The sequence below is a fragment of the Salvelinus alpinus genome, chromosome 35 (assembly GCF_045679555.1).
Source record: "Salvelinus alpinus chromosome 35, SLU_Salpinus.1, whole genome shotgun sequence".
Taxonomy (NCBI): Eukaryota; Metazoa; Chordata; class Actinopteri; order Salmoniformes; family Salmonidae; genus Salvelinus; species Salvelinus alpinus.
Window position 1 is genome coordinate 1,715,761 of NC_092120.1, and position 26,146 is coordinate 1,741,906.

General features: G+C 42.3%; 2 protein-coding genes, 1 long non-coding RNA gene and 2 pseudogenes across 4 annotated transcripts; 2 read left to right on the plus strand and 3 right to left on the minus strand.

The window, feature by feature from the left end:
• Window positions 1–429: 429 nt before the first annotated feature.
• LOC139563975 (trypsin-3-like) lies at window positions 430–11,119 on the minus strand (annotated as a pseudogene).
• On the plus strand, window positions 1,475–2,988 carry LOC139563969 (CD209 antigen-like protein C; annotated as a pseudogene).
• LOC139563972 (trypsin-3-like) lies at window positions 4,047–5,520 on the plus strand. Its single transcript, XM_071383077.1, has 5 exons — window positions 4,047–4,157; window positions 4,322–4,484; window positions 4,604–4,857; window positions 4,995–5,131; window positions 5,285–5,520. Exons 1-5 carry the CDS (start codon window positions 4,118–4,120, stop codon window positions 5,432–5,434), a joined length of 744 nt encoding a protein of 247 aa, XP_071239178.1. The 5' UTR covers window positions 4,047–4,117; the 3' UTR covers window positions 5,435–5,520.
• Window positions 10,410–21,835, minus strand: LOC139563957 (zinc finger protein 668-like). 2 transcript variants are annotated; one of them, XM_071383048.1, is made up of 8 exons: window positions 21,556–21,835; window positions 19,375–19,549; window positions 19,076–19,224; window positions 13,363–18,871; window positions 12,875–13,038; window positions 12,085–12,690; window positions 11,565–11,831; window positions 10,410–11,300 (listed from the first exon to the last, which is right to left on the minus strand). In XM_071383048.1, the coding sequence occupies exons 5-8, from the start codon at window positions 13,035–13,037 to the stop codon at window positions 11,038–11,040; spliced, it is 1,299 nt and encodes a 432-aa protein (XP_071239149.1). In that variant the 5' UTR covers window position 13,038; window positions 13,363–18,871; window positions 19,076–19,224; window positions 19,375–19,549; window positions 21,556–21,835; the 3' UTR covers window positions 10,410–11,037. The 2 variants fall into 2 exon arrangements, with proteins under 2 accessions (XP_071239149.1, XP_071239148.1); XM_071383047.1 differs by having other exon boundaries at window positions 12,875–13,048.
• A 471-nt stretch (window positions 21,836–22,306) lies between these two features.
• On the minus strand, window positions 22,307–25,339 carry LOC139563984 (uncharacterized). Its single transcript, XR_011672673.1, has 2 exons — window positions 24,623–25,339; window positions 22,307–24,121 (listed from the first exon to the last, which is right to left on the minus strand). It is a non-coding gene; the product is annotated as an uncharacterized lncRNA (long non-coding RNA).
• Between the last annotated feature and the right edge of the window lie 807 nt (window positions 25,340–26,146).

Sequence of the window (26,146 nt, forward strand, 5' to 3'; positions counted from 1 at the left end):
GTTCACCATTTTAAGTCAGCAGACAAACGAACACAAACCTTTATTCATTATCTGTCTTAGCTGAATATCTACACATTTAGGTTAATTGTTTGCATATTGTCAACATTCTACATTTTAAAATGTTTTCTGTACAGCTGAAAGACTACATTTGTGTAATTTTCATGAATTAACCAAAGCATGTTCTACTCATGTCTATTGCAGTTGCTAGTTCATGTGTCATCATATTTCCACTGACAGTTGTTCATTCTCATGTCATTAAGTTTCCAGGAAACGGCTCACCAGCTAACAGTGCACAATCGGCATTGAACAGATTGAGCTGTTGTCTGCAACTCTTGCTTTACAAGTTAGACATAATAAGCACTAGCCAGATACCCGTTTCATACCTTCCTAAAAGCACATATTGCACTCATAGTAATGCACTTTAAAGAATGAATGTCAAAATATGGTGTTTTTATTTTCTCATACCAGTTATCATGGGTTTCTGTCTTACAGAATATGTCTCTTCCAGTCTAAATCAATTAGTTGGAGGACATGGTGCTGCTTATCCAGGAGTTGTAGATCTTAGTCTGGGCACAACTGTAACCACAGGACACAGCACCCTGCAGCTGCCCATCACGGTCTCCCTGAAAGAAGGAAGAGGGGCAAGTGAAAGGTGGTTAGAGGTGCATCTTTCAATATTGGTTTGAAGCTGGTTAATCACAACAGATGAGAGAGAGAACAGAGAGCTTTTAACAAATCAAATGAAAAGGACAACAGTAGAAAGGTGCGCTATGAATTCAACTCAGGTTACCTGGCAAGCCTCCTTGCCTCCCTCCATGAAGCCAGCGCAGGGTAGGCGCTGTTGCCGCTGCTCAGGATGGGGAGATCCAGGCAGAAGAGTTGGTTGGGGTAGAAGGCTAGAGAGAAGCAAAACAGGATTAATATATCAAACATTATCCCTTTGGTTCTGAGTGGTCAGTGATATCATTTGGAATCAGTTTGATAAACAACGAATACTAAAAGTATTTGTGAGCATATTGTTGATGCTACTCACAGCCTCTGCTGGGTAGGTTGCCCCAGCCAGCGGGTGCCAGAGCTGGCACAGCTACAGGGCATGACCACAGTGCTCACATAGCTGTTCAGGGAGGCGGGCTTGCTCAGCTTGATGTCGTTGTCCAGGTTGCGGCTGTTGTAACTGGGGTGCATGATGACCTTCCCTGAGTCGAACTGCTCAGTGCCCTCGTTGACGACAATGTTGTGTGGTCAACTAGACACACCTGAATGTGGCTGGGGAGAGAGGGTTAATCAGATGTACAAAAAAGGTTTAATATCAAACATACTGTAAATGTTTTTGAAGAAAGTTTCATCAGTCACTTACGACTTGTAGCAGTGAGCAGCAGACACCACCCATGTGCTGGAGATCAGGGAGCCACCACAGAAGTGGTAGCCAGACTGCAGTGATGCCTGGTAGGATGCAGAGTTCTTTCTGCACTCATACCCTCCGACAATCTTATCATCCTCAATGAGGACAGCGACTGAAATACAGACAGAATCTGTGTGAAATTGCATGGAAATACAACACTTGAAAACATAACAGTGCCTGTGTTCAGTAAATATTCACTATTCACTGAGTATTATCACAGGATGGACATCAATGTGAACTTAAACAATTTCTCTCAACGAGTAAAGCAAGGACTGACATGCAACGGCAAACAGCCAGGAGAATAACGTATTTTATGATTGTGTTTTTTGGTTGCTACACAGGACTCAATCACGAAGACAAACTGTTATATACCCACTCCACCGGCCACATTATCTGATCTTCAAGGATTTGCACTTCTGTGAACAGTAGGCCTATATCTGACGCTCAGACATTAACCTACCTGGGAAATAATTATGTCCACCTGAAGTGACACAAGCATCTGCATTTTTCTTATTATTTTCATACACACAACTTAGGTGGCAGCTTAGTTGTATATTTTGTAACACTTTTAACAATTGCATGGTGGGTGGTTCCATTGTCATTTCCTTTCTCACAGGTGTAAAAAAAATGTCTTCCTGTTCCCTAGGGTCTTAACCCCAGCACAGTGCAGTCACAGAGCAATATTAGAATACAGTGTATGTAATAGTTGAATTGGAATGACGGCGGAAAATAACATGACGATGTCTGAGTGTATCATTGACAGCACAAAATGCATTAAAAGGGAGGAACAAGACTGTGGTGATTCTGATGAGTGGACTACGGTCATATGTCAGTGCAGAGACCCTGAAAGGACATGATTCCGGTACCAAGACAGAAGACACCACACCAAAGAGTAGACCTGGAGAAAGTAACTACGGCTCTGAGGGCTCGATGGGGACACGCTCCCGAGTTGCTGCAGCGTGTCTGGGCCTGCTGTGCCTTCTCCTACTGGCTGGGATCATGGTGCTGTTTGTCTACTATAATGGAGTCACTGTCAGTTTGGAGGAGAAGTTGTTAGTTTTAGAACCAGCAACAACAACCTGACTGAACAGAGACGAGCTACAGGTCCAAAACAAAAACCTGGATAAAGAAAAGGCCAATCTAAAGAGAAGGTACAATATGCTGAATCAAACCTGCCTTGAAGAATGGAAGAAGTTTGGTTCCAGTTTGTACTACATCTCTGACAGGACTGAATCCTGGGATGAGAGCAGACAGAACTGTCTAAAGAGAGGAGCAGACCTGGTGATCATAAACAACAGAGCGGAACAGGAATTCATCTGTACATTTAAAACGTTTTTCTGGATTGGTCTGACTGACAGAGAGACAAAGGGGACTTGGAAATGGGTGGACGGGACACTAATGACACACACACACACACACACTAATGACCACAGAGTTCTGGTCTCCTGGTGAGCCAAATGGTGCCTCTATCGACTACTGAGGACTGTGCTGAGGTTAACACCTTCAATGACCAAAAGAAAAACTGGAATGATCTCAGGTGTCGTGAACAGCGGCACTGGATTTGCGAGAAATTACCTGATCAGTAGCACAACCTGGTACATGCCTCAGATAAACGCGTGCAAACACACCTACAGGTCACACACCATCTGCAAGACTGAAACAATTCCCCATGACATCCTAATCTCACTGAGCAAACAGTACCAACTGTTTATGTCCAGACTAAACATCTATTATATTTATTGTGTTTACATTGTACCAAACATTAACTTTGTTATGTTTATTTTTGTCATGTCTGCCATGTTTTTCCTGTAATGATGCCAAGAAAAATTCCTAGTGCATAATAGAGCATTACATTATTATATTTCATTTATATAGATTATAGTCACAATCTAAAAATAATTTCCTGTCCCTGAATATTGAAAAAGCCTTTCATGAATGTATATCCAATCAAATACATTCTGAAAATGTACAAATGATGAGTGACATTCTGCTGTATTTGTAACACCATCTATGATACTGTACAACATCTATAGGTATTTCTGAGGTCAATAAACCAATAAAGGAACAAAAACATATAATTAGATTACAACAATTAGATATCATGATCATATGATTAATGTTGTTATACAATCCATGTTGTTATACTGTTTGTTTAATAGCTCTTTTTTAATATCAAAGAAACAGGCTCAGTAACAAACAGCCTATATTGATAAATTAAGCCGAGGAACCCTTAGAGACACTCCTTTCTGACCAATACTCAAACCAGTTGCAAAATGCCAGGCTTACTTCAAATGCAAGGTCAGTTGCTCTGGATAAGAGCGTCTGCTAAATGACTTAAATGTAAATGTCATGAAACTCCACCTTGTGGCCTCATAGTGAATCTATTTTGGAGAAAGTATGTGACACAAAACCAAGCACTGTGTATGAATACACATTTCTATATTGCTTCAATGAAGAGTCAAAAAAAGGGCAAATGTCTATTCAGTTTAACATTATAGGGATTTACATAGGGATGTAAGGTAATGCCGTTAAGCACACATCCTCAGTTGAGGAGCCTCGTTAGGCATATGTCCGTTCACACGCAAGTTACTGTTTGACAGGTACCAATGGAAATGTATACATGTATGCCCTTGAGACTGACCAATGGCAGAGGACAGAGTGGGTTTATAAGAGGGCTCTGACAGTGGCTCAGTACCGAGGCAAAAACAGACAACCATGAAGGTCATTATTCTTCTCGCTCTGTTCACTGTGGCATGTGAGTACCGGTTTATTCAACAGGAAATAATATGTGGGCCAAAATCTTGACGACGGCATGAAAATAAAAAACTCTGGATTAAGCTATAACTATACACTATTTGAAAAGTTTGGTACATTTGACCTTTTTCTTTACAAAGATTTCTCCTTTACATCCCCACTCAGTCGCTGCCCCCATTGAGGATGAGGATGACAAGATTGTCGGAGGTTATGAGTGCAGAAAGAACTCTGCATCCTACCAGGCATCACTGCAGTCTGGCTACCACTTCTGTGGTGGCTCCCTGATCTCCAGCACATGGGTGGTGTCTGCTGCTCACTGCTACAAGTCGTAAGTGACTGATGAAACTTTCTTCAAAAATATTTACCAAAGCCATCTACAGTATGTTCGACATGAAACTGTATTTGTCTGAGTACATCTGATTAACCCTCCCCTCACTCTCTCCCCAGCCGCATCCAGGTGCGTCTGGGTGAGCACAACATTGCCGTCAACGAGGGCACTGAGCAGTTCATCGACTCAGTGAAGGTCATCATGCACCCCAGTTACAACAGCCGCAACCTGGACAACGACATCATGCTGATCAAGCTGAGCAAGCCCGCCTCCCTGAACAGCTATGTGAGCACTGTGGCTCTGCCCTCCAGCTGTGCCAGCTCTGGCACCCGCTGTCTAGTCTCTGGCTGGGGCAACCTATCCGGCAGCAGCAGTGAGTAGCATTAACAATATGCCCACAAAGACTTTTGGTATTCATTGTTTCTCAAACTGATGATAAATTATATCACTGACCACTCAGAACCAAAGAGAGAATGATCGAGAGACTAATCCTCTTCTGCCCGTCTCTAGGCAACTACCCCGACACTCTGAGGTGCTTGGATCTCCCCATCCTGAGTAGCAGCAGCTGCAACAGTGCCTATCCTGGACAGATCACCTCCAACATGTTCTGTGCTGGCTTCATGGAGGGAGGCAAGGACTCTTGCCAGGTAAGCTGAGTTGAAGCACTTCCACTGATCCATTAACAGAGTTAATGAAAATACGATTCAGAATTTCCAAAAACCATCCTTCAACCTAGATTGACTGATACCCTGAAACAAATCTGCTCACCTTTAATTTCTGTCTCCCCATCGCTCTATTAGGGAGACTCCGGTGGCCCCGTGGTGTGCAATGGTCAGCTGCAGGGTGTTGTGTCCTGGGGTTACGGCTGTGCCCAGAGGAACAAGCCTGGTGTCTACACCAAGGTCTGCAACTACAAATCCTGGATTAGCAGCACCATGTCCTCCAACTAATTGATCTAGACTGGAGTAGACATCTTCTCTAAGACAGAAATCCATGATAACTGTCATGAGAAAATAAATTATATTTTACTTTTAAACACTGTCTTCTGTTATTTTTTCACTAACTGTTCTAGAGGAATATATACAAAAGTATGTGGACACCCATTCAAATTAGTGGATTCGGCTATTTCAGCCACACCCATTGCTGAGAGCACACAGCCATGCAATCTCCATAAACAAACATTGGCAGTAGAATTGCCTTGAAGAGCTCAGTGACCTTTAAGGTACCACTGTCATAGGATGCCACCTTTCCAACAAGTCAGTTTGTCAAATTTCTTCCCTGCTTCCCCGGTCAACTGTTATTGTGGAAACGTCTAGGAGCAACAACCGCTCAGCCGCGAAGTGGTAGGCCACACAAGCTCTGGACAGCCGAGGGCTGAAGTGCGTAGCGTGTAAAAATTGTGTCTCCTTGGTTGCAACTAGGGCTGTGGCGGTCATGACATTTTGTCAGACGGTAATTCTCAAGCAAATATCTGCTGGTCTCACAGTAATTGACTGTTAATGAACATAAATACATTTAGCATCTCCTGGCTTCCACACATGGCCTACAAGCCACTGATGCAGACTTTTGGAACATCTACATTTTAAAAGGTATAATAAATCCATGTAATATAGCCTACACCATCATAATAAATCCATTATTTATTTTAGACAGTTCTAAAGAAACATGATATGAAGAAAATGTAGTCTATTTCAGAACAACAGAATAGCATTTTTCTTCTTATGTTAGGCCCTGATCTGGCTTTGCCATATGGCTGTGGTCTACACCAGTTCATTTAGCAGACAAGATTTGCTTAGAATTCCGTAGCATTATTTTATAGTATGAAGAATACAATTGGACATAGCTGAATAAAATATATTTTCTCCAAACAATGAGGGAGTGCGCACATTTTTGTGTTGAGCGGTAAACAAAGAAACAGGTACTCCTATATGCTTCATTTAGAGTTATGTAACTTCACTTGGGTTGTGTTTTGATTTTTAATACATTCTTGGCTGAATGATGCAACTACTGATGATTTGAAAAAAAGTAACATGAAAGCCATGAGCTCTGCTTTGACTTTTTGCTTAGGTTGTACCAGTCTGATTCACAATTTGAAGAGCCTTGAATTCACCGGCTGCATCCCCTTTCTATGGCCGTAATGCCCCCTAAACAAATCCATGCTTTTTGCGGCCAGTGACCGTTGTGCCCTTGGGCTGAATACAATAATTACAATTCCCTTCTCCCGGCTGCGTGCCGAAGCACCTCTCACTCACATGGCTCGCAGTCACGTGATTGGGTCTTTCTCACAGGCTACAAGTGAAGACATACAACTGCACACATCCTTATCCAATTCCGAGGCGCATATTGAAGATATTGGAGGAACTGTCTACATTTACTTTTCGTCAGCCAACAAGATGAGTAGGCCTAACAAACGACTATCCGCCGTAGTACAAAAGTTGACCTCTTCTATTCTGTGCGAGAAATAAATATTCCAAACATAGTCTGGGACAGTTGTGGGATGCGACAGATCCCAAATTAATATAACCACTAGCATAAAAAAAAACTGTTTTAAGCAATGAGCCTGACGGAACAGATGAGAATTTTTATTATGAAGGTGCATTTTTATTGTGAAAATTACCTGCCACAAACTTGAAACTCATGCTCTGCATATGCCATTTAGGCTCTACACCCGTTGTAAAGTGGATTAATGTGCTTAATTTTAAGCAGTTATTTGGCCACTTTAGTTGTGATACAAACCTTAACATAGCATATAGGCCAGGCTACATTAGGTGTGCAACTATGATTTGAAAAAGTTGCCAAAAAAAAGAAAAAAGCAAGCGCTGTTTGCCTTAAACTGGGCATAATTCACAAGCGATAATATATCACTCATAGGCTGATATTGTCACCAATCACACTATTCTTGATTTAATCTTGTCTTTACATACAGTGCCTTTGGAAAGTATTCAGACCCCTTGACTTTTTCAACATTTTGTTACGTTACAGCCTTATTCTAAAAATGATTAAATGGCTTTTTTCCTCATCCACACAATACTCCATAATGACAAAGCAAAAACAAGTTTTTAGAAATGTTTGCTAATTTATAAAAAATAAACACTGAAATATGACATTTACATAAGTATTCAGACCCTTTACTCAGTACTTTGTTGAAGCACCTTTGGCAGCGATTACAGCATTCTTGGTTATGACGCTACAAGCTTGGCACACCTGTATTTAGGGAGTTTCTCCCACTCTTCTCTGCAGATCCTCTTAAGCGCTGTCAGGGTGGATGGGTAGGGTTGCTGCACAGCTATTTTCAGGTCTCTCCAAAGATGTTCGATCGGGTTCAGGTCTGGGCCACTCAAGGACATTGAGACTTGATCCGAAGCCACTCCTGCGTTGTCTTGCCTGTGTGCTTAGGGTCGTTGTCCTGTTGGAAGGTGAACCTTCGCCCCAGTCTGAGGTCCTGAGCGCTCTGGAGCAGGTTTTCATCAAGGATCTGTACATTGCTCTGTTCATCTTTGCCTCGATCCTGATTAGTCTCCCAACCCCTGCCACTGAAAAACATCCCGACAGCATGATGCTGCCACCACCATGCGTCACAGTAGGGATGTGCCAGGTTTCCTCCAGACGTGACACTTGGCATTCAGACCAAATAGTTCAATCTTGGTTTCATCAGACCAGAGAATCGTGTTTCTCATGGTCTGAGTCTTTAGGTGCCTTTTGGATAACTCAAAGTGGGCTGTCATGTGCCTTTTACTGAGGAATGGCTTCCGTCTGGCCCCTCTACCATAAAGGCCTGATTGGTGGAGTGCTGCAGAGATGGCTGTCCTTCTGGAAGATTCTCCCATCTCCACAGAGGAACTCTGGAGTTCTGTCAGAGTGACCATCGGGTTCTTGGTCACCTCCCTGACCAAGGCCCTTCTCCCCCGATTGCTCAGTTTGGCCGGGTGGCCAGCTTTAGGAAGTCTTGGTGGTTCCAAACATCTTCCATTTAAGAATGATAGAGGCCACTGTGTTCTTGGGGACCTTCAATGCTGCAGACATTTTTTGGTACCCTTCCTCCTGTCTGTGCCTCGACACAATCCAGTCTCAGAGCTCTACAGACAATTCTTTCGACCTCATGGCTTGGTTTTTGCTCTGACATGCACTGTCAAGTGTGGGACATTATATAGACAGGTGTGTGCCTTTCAAAGTCATGTCCAATCAATTGAATTTACCACAGGTGGACTCCAAACAAGTTGTAGAAACATCTCAAGGACGATCAATGGAAACAGGATGCACCGGAGCTCAATTTTGAATCTCATAGAAAAGGGTCTGAATACTTATGTAAATAAGGTATTTCTGTTTTTATTACATTTGCAAAAATTCTAAAAACTTGTTTTCGCTTTATGGGGTATCGTGTGTAGATTGCTGAGGATCATTTAAAAAAAAATCAATTTTAGAATAAGGCTGTAACGTTACACCATGTGGAAAAAGTCAAGGGGTCTGAATACTTTCTCAAAGGTACTGTACACTAAATAACATGTGTGAAATTTGTTTTGATATATAATGGACCATTATCATGCAGCTGTCTCGAAACAGGGGCAGCGGGAAAAAAACATGTCATCTATGCACTTAAATAGTGAATGGAGGACGCTTTTCTCATGGTTCATTTTCATTCCAGCCAGATAGGCTATACTCCTGTTTCAAAGAGAAGAAATGTGCTTAATATTAGGAAAGTTGATAAATATAGTATGCCTAGCCTATAGAAAGCTGATGGGATCCTCTTTTTAATACAGGCTATCACTCTGTTTTCTCAATTGCATAGCCTATAGAAATGTTGCACAACATGAGGTCATGGGCTCTCATTAAGTGTTTGATTAGATTTTTGATCACATTTGCATTGATGTCAGAGTGATAGAGAGACAATAGAGTGCCAGGCAGTTAGCAAGTTTGGTATGCTACTAATGACCATCAGCAGCATCAGAGCTTGGAGAAGCCTAATTTCTGTGACTAAATGGTCACGTGGAATTTGACTGCCCTCCTGACATGTGTGCCGGTAATACTGTCACCGTATCAGAACTAATTGCAACCCTCTCTACCGAGTTCCAAACTGCCTCTGGAAGCAACGTCAGCACAATAACTGTTGGTTGAGAGCCTCATGAAATGGATTTCCATGGCTGAGCAGCCGTACACAAGCCTAAGATCACCATGCGCAATGTCAAGCGTCGGCTGGAGAGGTGTAAAGCTCGCCACCATTGGATTTTGGAGGAGTGGAAACACATTCTCTGGAGTGATAAATCCCGCTTCACCATCTGGCAGTCCGATCTATGAATCTGGGTTTAGCGGATGCCAGGAGAATGCTACCTGCCCCAATGCATAGTGCCAACTGTAAAGTTTGGTGGAGGAGGAATAATGTTTTTCCATGGTTTGGGCTAGGCCCCTTAGTTAAAGTGAAGGGAAATCAACGCTACAGCACACAATGACATTCTAGACGATTCGGTGCTTCCAACTTTGTGGCAACAGTTTGGAGAAGGCCCTTTCCTGTTTCAGCATGACAATGCCACCGTGTACAAAGCGAGGTCCATACAGAAATGGTATGTTGAGATCGGTGTGGAAGAACTTGACTGGTCTGCATAAAGCCTTGAACTCAACCCCATCGAACACTTTTGGGATGAATTGGAACGCCGACTGCGAGCCAGGCCTAATCGCCCAACATCAGTGCCCGACCTCACTAATGCACGTGGCTGAATGGAAGCAAATACACACAGCAATGTTCCAACATCTAATGGAAAACCTTCCCAGAAGAGTGGAGGCTGTTATAGCAGCAAAGAGGGGACCAATTCCATATTAATGCCCATGATTTTGGAATGAGATGTTTGATGAGCAGTTGTACACATACTTTTGTTCATGTAGTTTACATGTCGTAGTACAAACATTATTGCTATCAAAATGATCAAAAGCTGGTTTGGTCTGTTTTCATCCTATCTTTATTCATGGTACAGATGAATTACTATTCTTTTTTTATGTGAATCTCTAATAAATATGGTCATGCTTTTATTTTGAAAACTACTCCATTTTGACACTCGTGCTTTTCAAGTTGTTAGGGCCGGGACGATACCAGTATCGTGGCAAGGAAACAAAACACAAAGTGGATTTAACTTCTTTGGGGAAACAGCCTTGAAGTTGGAAACAAACATCATTATGTTTTCATCCAGAATCACATATTTATTTTCAAAGCTATAGCTTGGAAAATAAAAGGACCAGAGTCTGGTCTGCTTCGCGTTTTCATTTTTGGCATGGAAAAAATATTGCGATACTGGTATCGTCACAGCCCTAGAAGAGATATTAATTCAAAATATATTTTGTGAGGATTCTGTTGGTGTTGGAGAAAGTTGACATAAGGGTTGACACTAAGACCTACAATGAAATTATAGTATAAATCTCATAAGTGACACGTAATTTCTTCGTTAAACAACTTTATAAATAGTTAGTCAAGGCACTCCTGGAAAACAATCCTATATATATATATATCACTCCAACTTGCCTCTTGTCCTCTTCATCTTGGTATCTATGCTCCCAGAACCATCCTCTCTCAGCTGGCGTGTGCCTCGGTGCAGTGTTTGGTCAGGGTGCTTTCCTGTATGAATCTCTCTCCACAGGAGGAGCAGCGATAGGGTCGTAGTTGACCCCTGGCAGGTCTGGAAGTCAGGTAGGCATTCCCTGGTGAAGTAGGTGTCGACAGGGATGGGGGGTGCTTGGCCGTCATGTGACGTTCCCAGGTTCGAGGGTCATTGAAGATGATATGACAGTGCTCACAGCTCGTTGGACCAGCTCTGTTTTTTTCACTGTCCATACCTGAAATACCAAGCCGACACGATGAAAGATCTGTTGATGTGTCCTTGAGCAAGACAGTTAACCCTTATTTGCTCCAGGGGCGCTGTACTACTATGGCTGACCATATAAAAAAACATTTCACTGCACCTATTCGGTGTGTGACAATAGAAACATTGTAATTTTTTAAAAATAAATCACAAAAAAATGTATAATTATAAAACGTGAAAACTGAAAGAAATAATAAGTACATAGACTGTATTAAAAACATTCAAAAATTCTATATACCCTCAGCCTCTCCGTCTGTGCTTTCTTGGACAGAGTCTTCTGGTCCAGTGGGGGGCAGACTCCACTTGCTGTGGGTGCGTTGGTGAGCTGATAGCAGGCGGGAGGAGGGGAACGTACGGTCGCAGACACAGCAGGCAAACACTGTGCGACCTCTGAGATGTCTCTCATACTCTACTGGGTGCTTGAAGCGTAAATGCCTCTCTTCTGTCTCTGCATCCTGAAAGGTCATGAAACACTGGTGGCACTGAGGAGACTGGGGAGGCTGGGCTAGGGGAAGAGAAAGCTAATTAGACACGGTTAGGAGAACCAGTGGATACACAAGTGATGTGCAAAGAGGAAAGATTGTCAAATACAGGTAAATACTGAGTCATTGAAAAGAGAAAATAACAAGATACATACCATATCTAGATCAGAATAATCGGTTTTAAGACACCAGTTCACAGAATTCCAAGTACCTTGCAAATGAGAGGTGAATCCATAGCCTAAACAAGAGGAAATACTAATAAAGACCCAGCCTTACCTGAAACTCTGGTTGAATCATTAGAGATTACTGCAGTGCTTCCCTCCTCTTCCTCTCTCACTGCCCTGTCCTCCTCATCTTTCCAATTCCTCTCCTCTCCGTGCTGTCTCTCCCGGTGGCTTCTGAGTGCTGTCAAGTTGCAGAAGCTCTGGCTGCAGTCATGGCACTGCTGTCGTTCAGCCACAGTCCCGCGGCGGCGGGAGTGTGAGCGCTTGTGGGAGGCCAGCTTGCGCAGGCTCTTGAGTGTCCGTCCACAGACCCCACAGACGTACTGGGACTGGCCCATGTGGCTGCGCTTGTGCATGATGAAGGCTGTGGGGCGGAGGAAGCGGTCGCCACACACTGGGCACCGGAACTCCAGTTTGACCTTGTGGCCGTGGGCGACCCCGTCCTCCCCCGCGATGCCAGTACAACAGTGTCCCGTTAGCTGCCAGGAGGAACTGAAGCAGCGCTGACACAGTCTGCAGCACCAACTGGAGTCTGACCCAGAGACATCCTCAGTCTCAACAGCAGACCAGCACCTCTCTTCGGTCTTTCCCTTCCTATTTTTCTCCTCCTCTGCTTCTTCCAGGGTGTCTGTTTCCTCAGGGAGTTGGTCGCCTGGAGCTGGAGTTGAAATGCGACCGTGATTTAGTGGGATAGCAGGAGCGAAGAAAGTAAATGTGTTGAGAATCAAGGTTGAAAATAAGAGACTAATATATTGTATCGTGCTGTAAAATTATCAACACTACCAATTCTGTTTCTGTGCAAGTGTTGGCTTGCAGGCTCCTAAACACTTATTTGGACCCACCTGTAGTGCCTTGTTCTAGGCCCTCTTCTTGCTCCTGTTTGATGAGCGTGTCAGATGACAGTGGACCATTGGACATCTGCTCCATATGGTCTTCCTCTTGTTTAACGATGACCATCAGCATGTCACCATCCAATGTCCCTCCTTTACCACATAATGTCTCCATCCTATTGTATTCTTTGAGATAAGTAGGCACATCAATAGGGTATGATCAAAAAGAAATGGCTTGAACATTTGGTCCTTATTGCTAAGGCTTATTATAAACAGTCTGTCAGCTGTAGAACCATACTCTGGTCACCGATCAGACTACTTTCCCAAATATGGTTAAATAAAACATTTGTGTAATTTCTTCAGTTTATAGCCTACGCAGTAAAGATAACATATTTAGGTCAAAACAGAACACCTCCTGTTTAGTTACCGAGTAATTTGTACAAGATATCATGGACAGAACATGGCTGTGACCGTCAATGACCTCAAATTCCGTCGCCTACCTTGGCTGCTCCTCAAGATTCAATGGATCCTCTGTCCCTTGCGGTTTAGTGCACGGGTGTAAAATACTTCAAAGATACCGGTGAACTACATCTCTTGTTTGCAGTAGAATAAACATATTTGCATTATAACTAAATTATATGCATGTTCTCCATGTTTGATGTCAACCGGTGCGCATCCGATGATGAGATTGTGAAGATTTTTTTTTTTTAGCCCAATGCTTTGACCGTGGCGTGACTTACTGCCGCACATTTGGATCACGCCCCATTCTGTCGTCTGCAACCGTAACAAACTATTAGCGGCGCCTCACAATTATAATAAAGCTTTATCACAATTTCACACTATACATAAGGGCGCAAAAAAATACAATCACTGAAAAGTAATTACATTTAATAACAATTTAAATTAGTCTCACATATGTCTTAAAATTAAAATGTAGTCGATAACACATCAATCTGATTTCAAAGTTAAAGTCTTCAAAAATGTTGAATCTTACATTGACTCCCCATCATCTGGGGAAAGTTAGTTTGTTCTCCACAGTGAGCAAACGACAATACCATTCAATACTTCCATGAGAGCAGTTTCTTCAAAAGGGCATTCTACAACAAAATAATTTGAACCAGTAAGTGAATCCCACATGACATGTGTCCTGTTGGCCTACATATGTACTTGTGCGAGGCTATATGTCTGTAATTAAATAAGCACAACATTAGAAAGGTGGCTTTTATTCTTATCTGACACAATAACTGAGTGAAACTAGAAAGTAAAATATACAGTATGTAAACAGCTGTCAGTTCATCAGAAACAGAACAGGAACTGCTTTTCTAAACAAAATAACTTTCTGTAAACATGAGGGAATGTAGGCCTATTAGGTAAAACGACTAGAGTATTGGCAGTGAAAATATTTTTCTTGCATAAGTTACAAATCAACACTTAACCATAGAATAAATGACTAGCTTGCAAAACATGAGGTTTCAAATTTTCTTTTAAATAAATGGACAGAATAAAAATGTATGTTAATCACTTGTATTGGTAGGCTAAATTACAACATAATTTTTTATCAGTTGAGAATCAGAGTCTAACAGTAAGAGGTTAACAATGACAAAAAGAGGTATGACAATGTTCAATGATCAAGCATTGGAATTTACACTCAAACTTCCATTGAAAAATAGATTGCAGGCCATGATCTGTCCTCGTCTCAAAACCTGCTACAGCTACAAATGTATAAAAGCACTGACCATCTTTTCAGATTAAGTGACACCCGCCAAAGAAAAATAAAATACTGTCAACTTAAAATTGATCATAGTGTAAGTAATTCAAATAACAACCAAAAGTAATCAGCTTCCGTAATGACCATCAAGCAACCAGAGTAACAATCTCCATTCAACAGAATATTCACTCAATCACATCAATAAAACAACCCCTTATGTGTTAAAAATGCTGCTTTTGTTAGTTGACCTATAAGTCATTTCTAAACTGATAAACCTCTGAGAAAGAGATGGGGGGGATAACGTGCCTTTGTGATAGAAAAAGGTCCCTCATTTTAACTTCTTACACCTCTCCCCTGGCATGCTGCAAATAATGCTCATAGAGTTGTGAGACAGCAGGAAACTGAACACCACACTCCGCACAATCCAAACCCCCCATTGTCGCCTTGTCCTCCTTGGATCTAGCAGCACGTTTAGTCGCATTCCCATAAATTCTACTCCGCTTCCTGTTTACATTCCCATCATTTCTGTCAGGGTATGGAATGGTCTCTACCTGTGAGTACAGTGGCGATAGAGGGCTTGTGAGCGGCTGGGTGGAGTCATATGACCGGAGGCCTGGTTGGAAACCTGGGTGTTGCATTGGGGGAGGCACAGGTATAAGGGGTGACAGTGAATGTAGTAGGTCTGAATGGTTGGAAAAGTAATGAAGGAGATGTGAACCTCGTGGGTGGTTTGCTTGAAGAGGCAGAGAAGGGTAGTAGGTATGGTGGAGTTCCTGATGGGAGTGTGTTACGCCACTGTTCATGTGAGGGTCAAATCCATTCATGTTGGAAGGTACATCATGTTCATGTGTCGAGGGAGAGTAATCATAGCAGTCGTCCTGTATCCACATACTGTGGTCACCTGGTGAGGAATGGCAAAGCTGATGATTGAAAAGCAAATCTAGTGTCCTGAAGCTGGTGTTACACTCCTCACATTGATAAGGCAGGCACTGCTGCTGGTCAAGTCCTTGGAGGGTTTTGTTTGGTCTCTCATCGATCCACTGGTACTCCGGGTGTTCTCGCAGCATGTGCTGCTTGTAGGGCCCAACGAAGCGGAAACCTTGGCGACACTTTGGACATGAAAACCGTCCTAGTTTCTGTCTGTGGATTCGCTGGTGAAGCCAAAGCTTTTTCCAGCTTTCAAGGGTCTTTCCACAGCAGTCACAGGTGTAGCTCTGACTGTGGGCATGAGTTAGCATGTGGGCTCGGAGTCTCCCTGTGTGTCTGAAAAGTCTTCCACAACGTGGGCATAAGTACTTCCTCGGGTCAGAGTTACGATCTAGACTGTTCAACTTTGATACAAGTGGGGTGAGATTGTTTGTGGGTATAATGCATGTTTGGAAGGGGCGCAGAGTTGTAGCAATGGCTTTATTGGGATGTGTTTGTGAAGACAGACGACCACTTTGTTTTTGCTGTGAGGTAGGTTCACAGTTCAGCAACGAGACAGAGGAAGCTGAACTCTGTCCAAGGTTCTGAAATGGTTGATTATCAGCAGCTGCAGGAAATACTAATTGGGTGACTGGTGAATGACTCTTGACTCTTGGTTGCTGCGATCTTTGCTGATTAGGGGCTCTAGGTTTCCAAATCCTAAATTCAGATTTGGATGTCATCTTCTCCCCCCTAACTTTGGTGCAATATTGGTGGTGCTCTTCAAATTCTGACATCACACTAAACAGCTGGTCACAGAATAAACAGCGAAAGAGCTTCACACCAGCATGGGTTTTCAGGTGGGTTTTGTACTGACGCCTCTGAACAAATCTCTCTTCGCAGATGTGGCATGTAAAAGATATGAAAGGCTTCTTCCGGCTCCCTCTGTCATTACTCTCCCTCAGACCCTTGCAGGGATGTTTTTTTGCAGACGACAACTGAGTGAAACTCTTTCCACACCATGTGCAGTTGTAAGGCTTAATGGACCAGTGTGTCACCTCGTGAATACGAATTGATGAGCGATTACTAAAGGCTTTCCCACATACTTTACAGATATATGGTTTTTCCCCAGTGTGCATACGTATATGAACCTGCAGACCAGACCAAAAGGGAAATACTTTCCCACAAATGTGGCATTTGAGTATTCCCCCCTTTCCCCTTTTTCTCCTTTCTTTCAGAGAAACAAGGGGTGTATGAGTGGCCTCATTTCTGTTATCCTTCGTTTTACTCCCAGACTCAGAGTCCTGGTTCGGGTTCTGCGAGTGCCACTTGCAATGAGCAAGCAATTCCTCTGAATTACTGAACTTCATTTTGCAATAAGGACACTTCAGAGGCTGACAGCGCTTGTTATGTTTCTTGATATGACTTTTTAAGTTAGATAGCTGGGCAAAGTCTTGGTCACAATCAATGCACTTATAGGGCCTTTCGCCTGTATGAGTGCGTAGATGGACGGTATATACAGAAACAAAATCAAAATGGCGTCCGCAGTACTCACACGTTTTCCCTGTGCCTTTTGGTCTCCCTTTTGGTCGACCCCTAGCCTTTGAACAACTGCTTGTTGGGTTATATTCAGTTTCATCGCCTACACCATCTCTCTCTTTCTTGATTTTCTTACTTGTGAATTCTTCACCTTGTATGACATCTGATTTCGAAAAGGACTCATGCGACATAGTTTCTAATATGTTTACATCAGTGATGATAGGATTTTGGTGACTCTCAGGCAAATCTTTAAATCCTTCATCTGTTGACTTACTTCCATTTGAAAAGCTGTCATTTGTGTTGCCCTCATACTCCCAAGCTAACTCGCCACAGTCCATCTCCTTTCCAACATCACCATTGCCTTCATCGGCCTGCCTTGACATGGTGTCTGGATCTCCCCGTGAGGTCACACTTTGGAGTCTACCTCTAGCATCAATGCACCTTTTCCTCTTTCCTTTTTTGTATTTAGTTTTTCCAAAAACGAACCGGGATCGCTTTCTGGGAGCAGTGCCAGCAGTTTCTCTGCGTTTGTCGACTTTGAGTGGCTTTTTGAACTCAGTGCCATCACAACTAGTATTACAGGGCTCAACCTTCACACTGGTGTCAGTGTGGCATTGAAAAGACATGAGACAATTTGACTGTGCCAGGGAATTAAAATCCCCCAGCTCTATTTCAATATCCTCACACTTCACATTAGAGATCATGTCAGCAGTCCCACTTGACCTCCCACCTCTCTGAGAATCAACGCGACTAAGCGACACAGACACATGCCTTGCTATATAATCTAGTGAATGCTCAGTCTCAATCTTCTGATGTTGTGGTGGAATATCCTGAGAATTCAAAGATGCTGTAATAGAACATGATTTTCTCTGTGATTTTCTCTGTGCTAATGCAAACTGCCTCACGAGTGTTGTTTTCTTTGGTGGTCGTCCTACTCTGTGTTTAGGCTCAACAGGAGCTTCCTCAGGCTGAGGACCAATGTTTCCTCTCTTTTCCTCTTCAAATAGCATCTCATCAGGTTCCTTTTTAATTACAATTTTTTCTTCTGTTAAATGGGATTGTTGCACTGAAATAGTGTTCATGGTTCTTTCTGGTCGTTTCTTGGTTGACCCCTTTGGTCGTCCCCTTTTCCTTTTTGGTTCCAAGGGTGAGATAGCCACAGGGCTGGATTCAGCTGGTTGATGGTCTTGGGGGGACGAGTCAAGAACAGACACCGCTGTATTGCTTGGTTCACGGTTTAGAGGTAATGCTTTTGTTTCAATAGCTCTGAGAGACGTGTCATCCCTGTTTTCTACATAGTTTGTAGTAAAAGAAATAGCATTCGCTCTGTCAGACATTGTTTCACTCCAATCCTTTGATTCTGCAGTGATCAGATGAGAAGAACTCTCCTCTGTTTGTTGCACAGTATGCAGCATCTTTGCCTTCTTGTGAGGGCGACCACGTTTCCTAACAACGTCTACCGCTGCTGGCCTTGTTACACCCACCAGCTCTTTTGTGATACAGTTCAATGTTTGCTCACTCCCAGTAATTGATAAATGCACTTCAGGATTGGCACTTTCACATTGAGTTCTAGCATGACCAGTAGCAGGTGAATTAACATGCATTTTCTCCATCTTTGCCTGGGTCTTTGTGAGCTTTCTTCTGTGATTAATGTCACCAGAGCTTACCTTTCCGGAATCAGGATGGACAACCGAAACAGGGGTACCTGGTAGTGACCGTGTGTCAGAGGGTTCAGCTACCACTTTGTTCTGTTGGCTTTTACTTTCTCTCTGTAGTTGGGGTCTTTGTAAGGGCTCCTTCATAGGTGGCATGTTATGGCAGTTGTCTACCTCCTTGCTGATCTTCTCTTCAGATGGCTGTAAAAAATATATATTTTTAAAAAGGGTATAACACGTCAATACTTTTCTTTTGCACCGGTCTTAGTTTTCATAATCAAATATAGAAACAGTCAAACGCAGCACATATCGCACAAATATATGGGTAAATTGTATCAGATACACAGTTCAGGACATGAAAATACCCTGAAGGGGGACACATTAGAACAGTAGCGTCTCCATTACCAGTATCAGCAGTTACCGGTTTCTCGTTAGTCAGGGCAGGCAAGGGTTTAGGAGGGTTGCTATGGGAAGCAGATAAGGCTGACTGTTTCCTCATCATTGACTCCTCTACTGAAGGAAATTTGACTTCCCATGTCAGTCAGTCTCTTGCTCTGTGTTTTCAAACCAAACATAGGGAAGAGGTGAATTCTCATTAAATCTAGATTCAGTATGGAGTTTTTCTAGCCTCTGGGATACAAGTAACAAGATGCTACTATTTCCAACATACATTAGTGACTTTCTTATGCTATTTTAATACTTACTGTCTTTATTTTTAGGCAGGCTCTCTGGCGGGACTGATGAGGAAAATATAAATGTTCAACGTAGATCCTCCAATAACAGCCCAGGCAAGAACGATCATCCAGCTTTTGTTCAAACCATGCGTCTCCTCATCCACCACAAACTAGCCAGGTAACCCCCACTACTGTGCCCAGGTACCTAAACAGAAGAAACAGAGGTTTGAGCCATGTGATTCTACGTCATACCATTGAAAACTGTCCTGGTCTAACAAACTAACGGTCATGTTATGTTGTATTTTGAGTTTACTTCCCCTTTGCACATAGAAATGTTAGTCTTTCTAGGGCCCCTAACAACACAATCCCCCCACACCGTGGGGCTTCTGGCAAGAATGGCCAAGAACACCCCTTCTATAGATTGGGACAAGACAGTGATGGGGCTGTGCCACTGACTTGAAATCATTTTTTATATATTTTTTAATAATAATTTAACAACCATACCACTGGTACCACCACATTTTGCATCTGTATTTTCGCACCAGATTTAGCAGCCTGTGCAACATTTTATCCCCATGCTGTCATTCAAATTGTCTCACCAAACAGCTTACATGCATCTCACATACTCACACACTGATGTAGTGTTGTTCTGTTGGGTTTGAATGTTCCAACTTGTGTCTTCCATGTCTTGAATATGAAATATCTAATTTACATAATTATTCACACGCCTGAGCCAATACATATTCGAATCACCTTTGGAAGCGATTACAACTGAGTCTTTCTGGGTAAGTCTCTGAGACATGTGACAAACTCATTCCATGGAGGGCCAAGAGTCTGCAGGTTTTCACTCTTCCTTGTTGAATTAAGTTCACAGATTAATAAGGAGCTCCCCTCACCTGGTTGTCTAGGTCTTCATTGAAAGTTTAAAAAAACAGCAGGCACTAGGACCTCCATGGGAATGAGCTTGACTCACCTCCTCGAAGAACTTCGCACAGCTGGATTGTACAATATTTACACGTTCTTAAAAAAAATATTCAAACTCTGACATCTGACAAGATGATTGTTGATCATTGTTAGACAGTCAATTTAAAGTCTTGCCATAGATTTTGAAGCCGATTTAAGTCAAAACTGTAACTAGGCCACTCAGGAACATTCAATGTTATCTTGATGAGCAACTCCAGTGTAGATTTGGCCTTGTGTTTTATTGTCCTTCTGAAAGATTAATTTGTCTCCCAGTGTCTATTGGAAAGCAGACTGAACCACGATTTCCTCTAGGATTTTGCCTGTGCTTAACTCTATTCTGTTTATTTTTATTAACAAACAAAAAAACTCTAGGCCTTGCCGGTGACACACATAACATGATGCAGTTACCGCCAGGTTTGAAAATATGAAGAGTGGTACTCAGTGATGTATTGGATTTGCCCCAAACATAACACTTTGTAGTCGGGACATAAAGTAAATTTCTTTGCCATATTTTTTTGCAGTTAAACTTTAGTGCCTTATTGCAAACAGGATGCAGGTTTGGAATATATTCTGTTCACTGTCATTTATGTTAATATTGTGGAGTAACTTACAATGTTGTTCCACCCTCAGTTTTCTCCAATCACAGCCATTATACTCTAACTGTTTTAATGTCACCATTGGCCTCATGTTGAAATCTCTGAGCAGTTTCCTTCCTCTCCGGCAACTGAGTAATGAAGGACTCCTGTCTCTTTGTAGTGACTAGGTGTATTGATACACCATCCAGTGTAATTAATAACTTCACAATTTTTACCCATCTACCAATAAATGAGTTAGTCATTCAATTTTTTTTTTAAACATTATTCTACAGAGTGAGTCCATGCAACTTATTTAGGCTTTCCATAACGGGGTTGACTACCTGACGCAAGACAGGTGTTCATTTTTAATTCATTTGTAAAAATTTCTAAGAACATAATTCCACTTTGACATTATGGGGTATTGTGTAGGTATGTGACAAAATCTCAATTTAATACATTTTAAATGTAGGCTATAACACAACAAAATGTGGAAAGTCAGGGGTGAATACTTTCTGAAGGGACTGTATGTAGCTGTGTCAACTAACGTTAGCTATAGCGAAATTCTGCAGGTAGGCCGACATGTTGGAAAACATGCTCTTAATCCAGTTAGCTAGCTAAAGAAACATGCACGCCATAGCTAGATCTGTTTCATGTAAAACTCGCAGTTACTCACCCAAAAATGTTAGTGCAAACTTGTCCTCGAACCACCAGTTAGATAGCTGTCGACATGATGAAAGCTAGCTAGCTAATGTCAACATACCGTTTTGTAGTCCAAACCCGACAAATATCAATATTTATAAATAATGCATTGCACATAACATGTATGTTTTCGCCAACGTTCAGAGACAGTGGTGTGTGCCATAATTTTAAATGTTAGCTTATTGTATTCGTGATTCAATTGTTTTTTTCTCCTCACTCAACATCCGATAGGCCGGAAATGGTGTCGCGATGCCTGCCTACCTCATCAAAGATGGACAACCGGGTAAAAAAAAAAAGTTTACCCAAAAACTTTGTGCAGTGATAATAAAATTCTCATGATGGCAAAATATTCTACGACGACTAACCTATATTTTTGTATGCTATGTGCATTCACAAGTGACAAACTATGTCAGAGAGCTATCCCAAGCAATCAGTGAATTCATTATCTGCATATCCATCATGCTCTCTTGGCAGAGGCTTTAACAGACCCTGACTTGTAAAACAACTAACCAAAATCTAAAATGGTCTCTTACCTTAAACCTACCTCTAACCGTAACCTAATTTAAGTAATTCTGGAGAAAAATAAATGTTTTGCAGGTCAGGAGTGTCCGTATAGCCGTTTCCAGCTATCACTTATGGCTGCTGCTATTGCTTTGGTCCCTGAAATACGGAAACCACACAGATTATTACACCTTAGTTGCTACAAAAGAAAGGGAGAGAGCAGAAACAAAACAATATTTTATTCCAAGACCACAGAAATGGCTAGAAAGAACCAACATGTTCTTGTGATATGGCCAATGCTGCTTTAACCACATTTTCAGTAAAGCTACTGTAAAAAAAACAAACGCATTTTCAAAAGACAAACTATCATACAATGTTTGTGGTTATCTGAACCATACAGACTGATTTGATACTGCATATGTAACATTTTCAATGTCATTTGACAAACACACAAGTGAAAAAGAGTAAAAAATTAAATCTAGGCTACTGACAGATTAGTTGGATATTGAGTAGTTAGATAAGAGTTAAGCCGGTACCTTACAAAAAGGGACCATACCCATAACCCAGAGAAGATGTTTATGTTCGTTGCAAATGCAGAGGGTTCACATTGGGAATGCTTTTTGCACTGTTCATGTCTGTAGTACTGGGAGGGAAGAGGTTAATTGTTGGTATAACAGCTGACTTGGTTTGGTGAAGGAGCTTTTATGCCACATTCACGTGCTAGTCGGAAGTAGGAAACACGGAAATTTTCGACTTACTAACTGGTTTTTATACACATGTTGTGTTCAACCAGTTAGCAAGTCGGAAATTTCAGAGTTTCCCAGTTCCGACTAGCACGAAAACGCATCCTCAATCACAAAACAATCATCATCCGAAACCTCAGTTTTTACAGAAACGGCAGACAACCCGGTGCCCCTATCCGGGCCTACTGCTTTGTGGTCGTATACAGTTACATTCGTTGAAGTTTGAATGTTGAACGCCAGCTCCTTGTCACCATTGCTTTGAGGCAAGGAGTATGGGCTGGTCCCGTCCTTCCCTTTTCTGTGACCATTGAGCTGTTTGCCAGACGTCAGACACAGTTCCTGTGCAAAAAAAGATGCCGCCATTGTGCAACGGTGCCTCTCGAGCAGCTTGACAGTTTGGAAGGGCTCCTGACACACTCTACACTTCAAGTATTTTGTTCCAGAATTCCCTGGAATGGGATGCTGTGAGACCATATGCATCCCTAGCTGCAGCTCCCCACTGAACGGGTCAGGACATTGCTGACGCTGGACAACCTTCTTAGCATACCCCGCGGGCTGTTTCCTGTTACTCAGCACTGTGGCAGTGGTGAATCTGGTTTCAGGAGTTGCCCGATATGAGCCACACTGGTGGTGGCCAGGCTGTGGTGACTTGTTGTTGCTGAGCAGGAGAACCCCGCACCGCAGGCAGCCATGGACTTTATTTCTTGCGTGAGTGTTGTGATGCCATACGAGTAAGTCTTTTGTTGCAAAGCCCAGTTCACAGTAGGCACACCTGTAGGGCTTTGTCCTTCCAAACTTGCGCAGGGTCTCCACCAACACCACTGGCTGGAATTGGTGCCAGAGGTCCGTTGTTGGGGCACTTGGACCAGGTGGAGGCTTTGTGGCTCGTGGAATAGGGGCCGATAGCATCGGAGTCGGTCCGGGCACAGCCCAGCTTCCCTGCCCCGCCGTCAATACCAGCCTCGAAAGCTGCTCCTTGTACTCTCTCTCCCTCTGATATTGTTCCTTTTTTATGGTGCTATAATTAATTACAGTGTGGCCTGGTTCATGTAACCCACTGTGGTCCATCATATCAACATACATGGAGAACTCTGTTCCACAGGAGCAGATGAAACCAGCCGCAGGACAAAAGTGATCATGAAATGATGTTAGGTCTGGAAAGATCCTTTCACAACTAAAGCAAAAAGGGGGTCCACCATCACCAAGCTCCCTTTCCCCTTTCATATAGTTCCGCTTTTGCATCTTGACCTGTCCTCGATGTGATGATTCATGTAGAATAGGGTCTCTCTGGAGTGTCTGAGGTAACAGAAAGGATATTATTTTAGAAAGCCTGTTCAACAGTACTGATTAGAAATGATATATCCACAGGGAAGTATTGCATAAAAAGCAGGGCACATAATTCAGCAACACAACATTAGGTATATGTAGGGCGTGCTAGCCTTTAGACTTAAATAGCTAACTTGTTAAGTAGTTGTGTGATATCGATAATTTCACTATGTAGCTAGCTAACACCTTGGTCGTAAATCACTATTTAACGTCGTCACCCAAAGCCCGGCGCTGGCCCAAATTTGGGGGTCTTTGTTTCTTGGACCAGTGGGGTGTTCAAAAGCTTAAACCCAATTTGCAAACTAAAGCTTAATAGTACATCGACACAAGTAATTATATTTGACATATATACCTAACTATATTGATAGCTAGCTAGCCAGCCTAGGAAATGTTTGTTAGTATAGCTAGCTAGCTAACATTAGCTATCCATTCCCAAAACATAGCTAGCCTAGCTAACGTTAGCAGCATTACCTTACACCGGCGAGTCACTGCTGTCCACGTTCATATTACTGCCATCGATCATCTACAATTCTGACATTTGTAACTTAGCTATAATATTGCTACGTAGCTTTATTCAAATTTCATAACCTTATAGGCTGAATTTTGGAACGCATCCGCGGCAGCGAGGTGGAAAATACAACTTACTTCGTTTCGTTGGCGGGTAAACTTCCAAATGCAATGTAACACTGCCGCCTGTCGGTTTGGAGTATGCAAGTTGAGTAAAAGACAAAGAAGGGCGAAGCGAGAGGGTTTACTCCGCCCAAAATCTTTCCACAGAACCTTCATTATTAAACAAGAGATTAGTTTTTGTATGGGGTCAATGCGTGTCGAATTTAGTCAAGATAAAAATGAATAGCTGTTTTGATACGTGAGGTTTATTTGATCTTATAGAAGTTTCGTAATGCTTAGGTTGTAAAAAGCGTACTGATATAAGCGTGACGCACAGGACATCCCAGCAACTACGGAGTTATCCCTAGTGTAATTTGAGACTGTCTATGTATATTTATGAAGCAAGCGTAGCATCTTCATTGAATACAGGCGGTTGACAGCAACACACCTAATTGAATATTCAAAATTATATTAAAATGGCGAGTTCTATCCACCAATCCAAAGAATACGCGGGAGCTTGACAGGCCGCTGTTCCACTGTGGACAAAGAATCTCATTGTCAGGGCGGAGACAAGCATCGTGTCATTATATCCAGTATCTCTGGTTGAGTCTGGTAATGAATGAAGGGAAGAGGGGAGCTAGCCTAGTACAAACCTAGTTTACATTCTGTTTCGCAACAAAGAATGTAAATTCGCGAGATCAGGATGGTTTGTACGACGATAGGAAGGCGGCAAATATGGGAAAAATGCTCAATTATCAACATTTATTATCACACATGCATTCCTAAAAACTACTTTTTATGCCTTAATGGCTAACCAGTCAGTCCCCCCTGTGAGACATTTACATTTCACCAAATAGTACAAGCCTTTTAAATAAGATTCTGTAGCCTTTACCTCCTACTTAATTGGTGGGATAGACAAAAAAAACGGACATTAGCCCCCTAGCGTCGATTGACGCACCGTTGCATAATCTAAATTACATTTAAAAAATCCCCATCAAGTCATTTTAAACACGTTTTTTTTGTTGTTGCATTGGATGCATCTCAATCCACCGCATCCCCCAGTGTCATATTTCCGCATCTGAGACAACCCATAAACCGGTCTTCTCACAAAAACTTCTGTAGTCTGAACGGTTTGACCTAAAAAACTATTATGATCACTCTTTGGAAAGGGGATACTCTCACAAACACCACAAGTGTCGAGACTCGTCTGAAGTTGGTAAGGTCGACGTGCACAGTTTGTTTGGTAGCGTTCTAACCGTTTGGGCAACAAACTAATAGGACCCCACATGAAAAACATTTTTTGCTTAAGTTTTCATGTACGAAATACATTTAACATTCAATAGGTTTTCATTGCATTCTTAACTTGTGTGGCATATTTTCTTTTGT

Bases quoted from the DNA above. Each gene is read 5' to 3' on its own strand.
- LOC139563972 (XM_071383077.1), top strand. From the start codon at position 4,118: ATGAAGGTCATTATTCTTCTCGCTCTGTTCACTGTGGCAT. The intron at 4,485-4,603 runs GTAAGTGACTGA...CTCTCTCCCCAG, and splicing joins GCTGCTCACTGCTACAAGTC to CCGCATCCAGGTGCGTCTGG. The intron at 4,858-4,994 runs GTGAGTAGCATT...GCCCGTCTCTAG, and splicing joins CAACCTATCCGGCAGCAGCA to GCAACTACCCCGACACTCTG.
- LOC139563957 (XM_071383048.1), bottom strand. From the start codon at position 13,037: ATGGAGACATTATGTGGTAAAGGAGGGACATTGGATGGTGACATGCTG. The intron at 11,832-12,084 runs GTAAGGCTGGGT...CTCTTCCCCTAG, and splicing joins TGATTCAACCAGAGTTTCAG to CCCAGCCTCCCCAGTCTCCT. The intron at 11,301-11,564 runs GTATATAGAATT...TTGGTATTTCAG, and splicing joins CACAGACGGAGAGGCTGAGG to GTATGGACAGTGAAAAAAAC.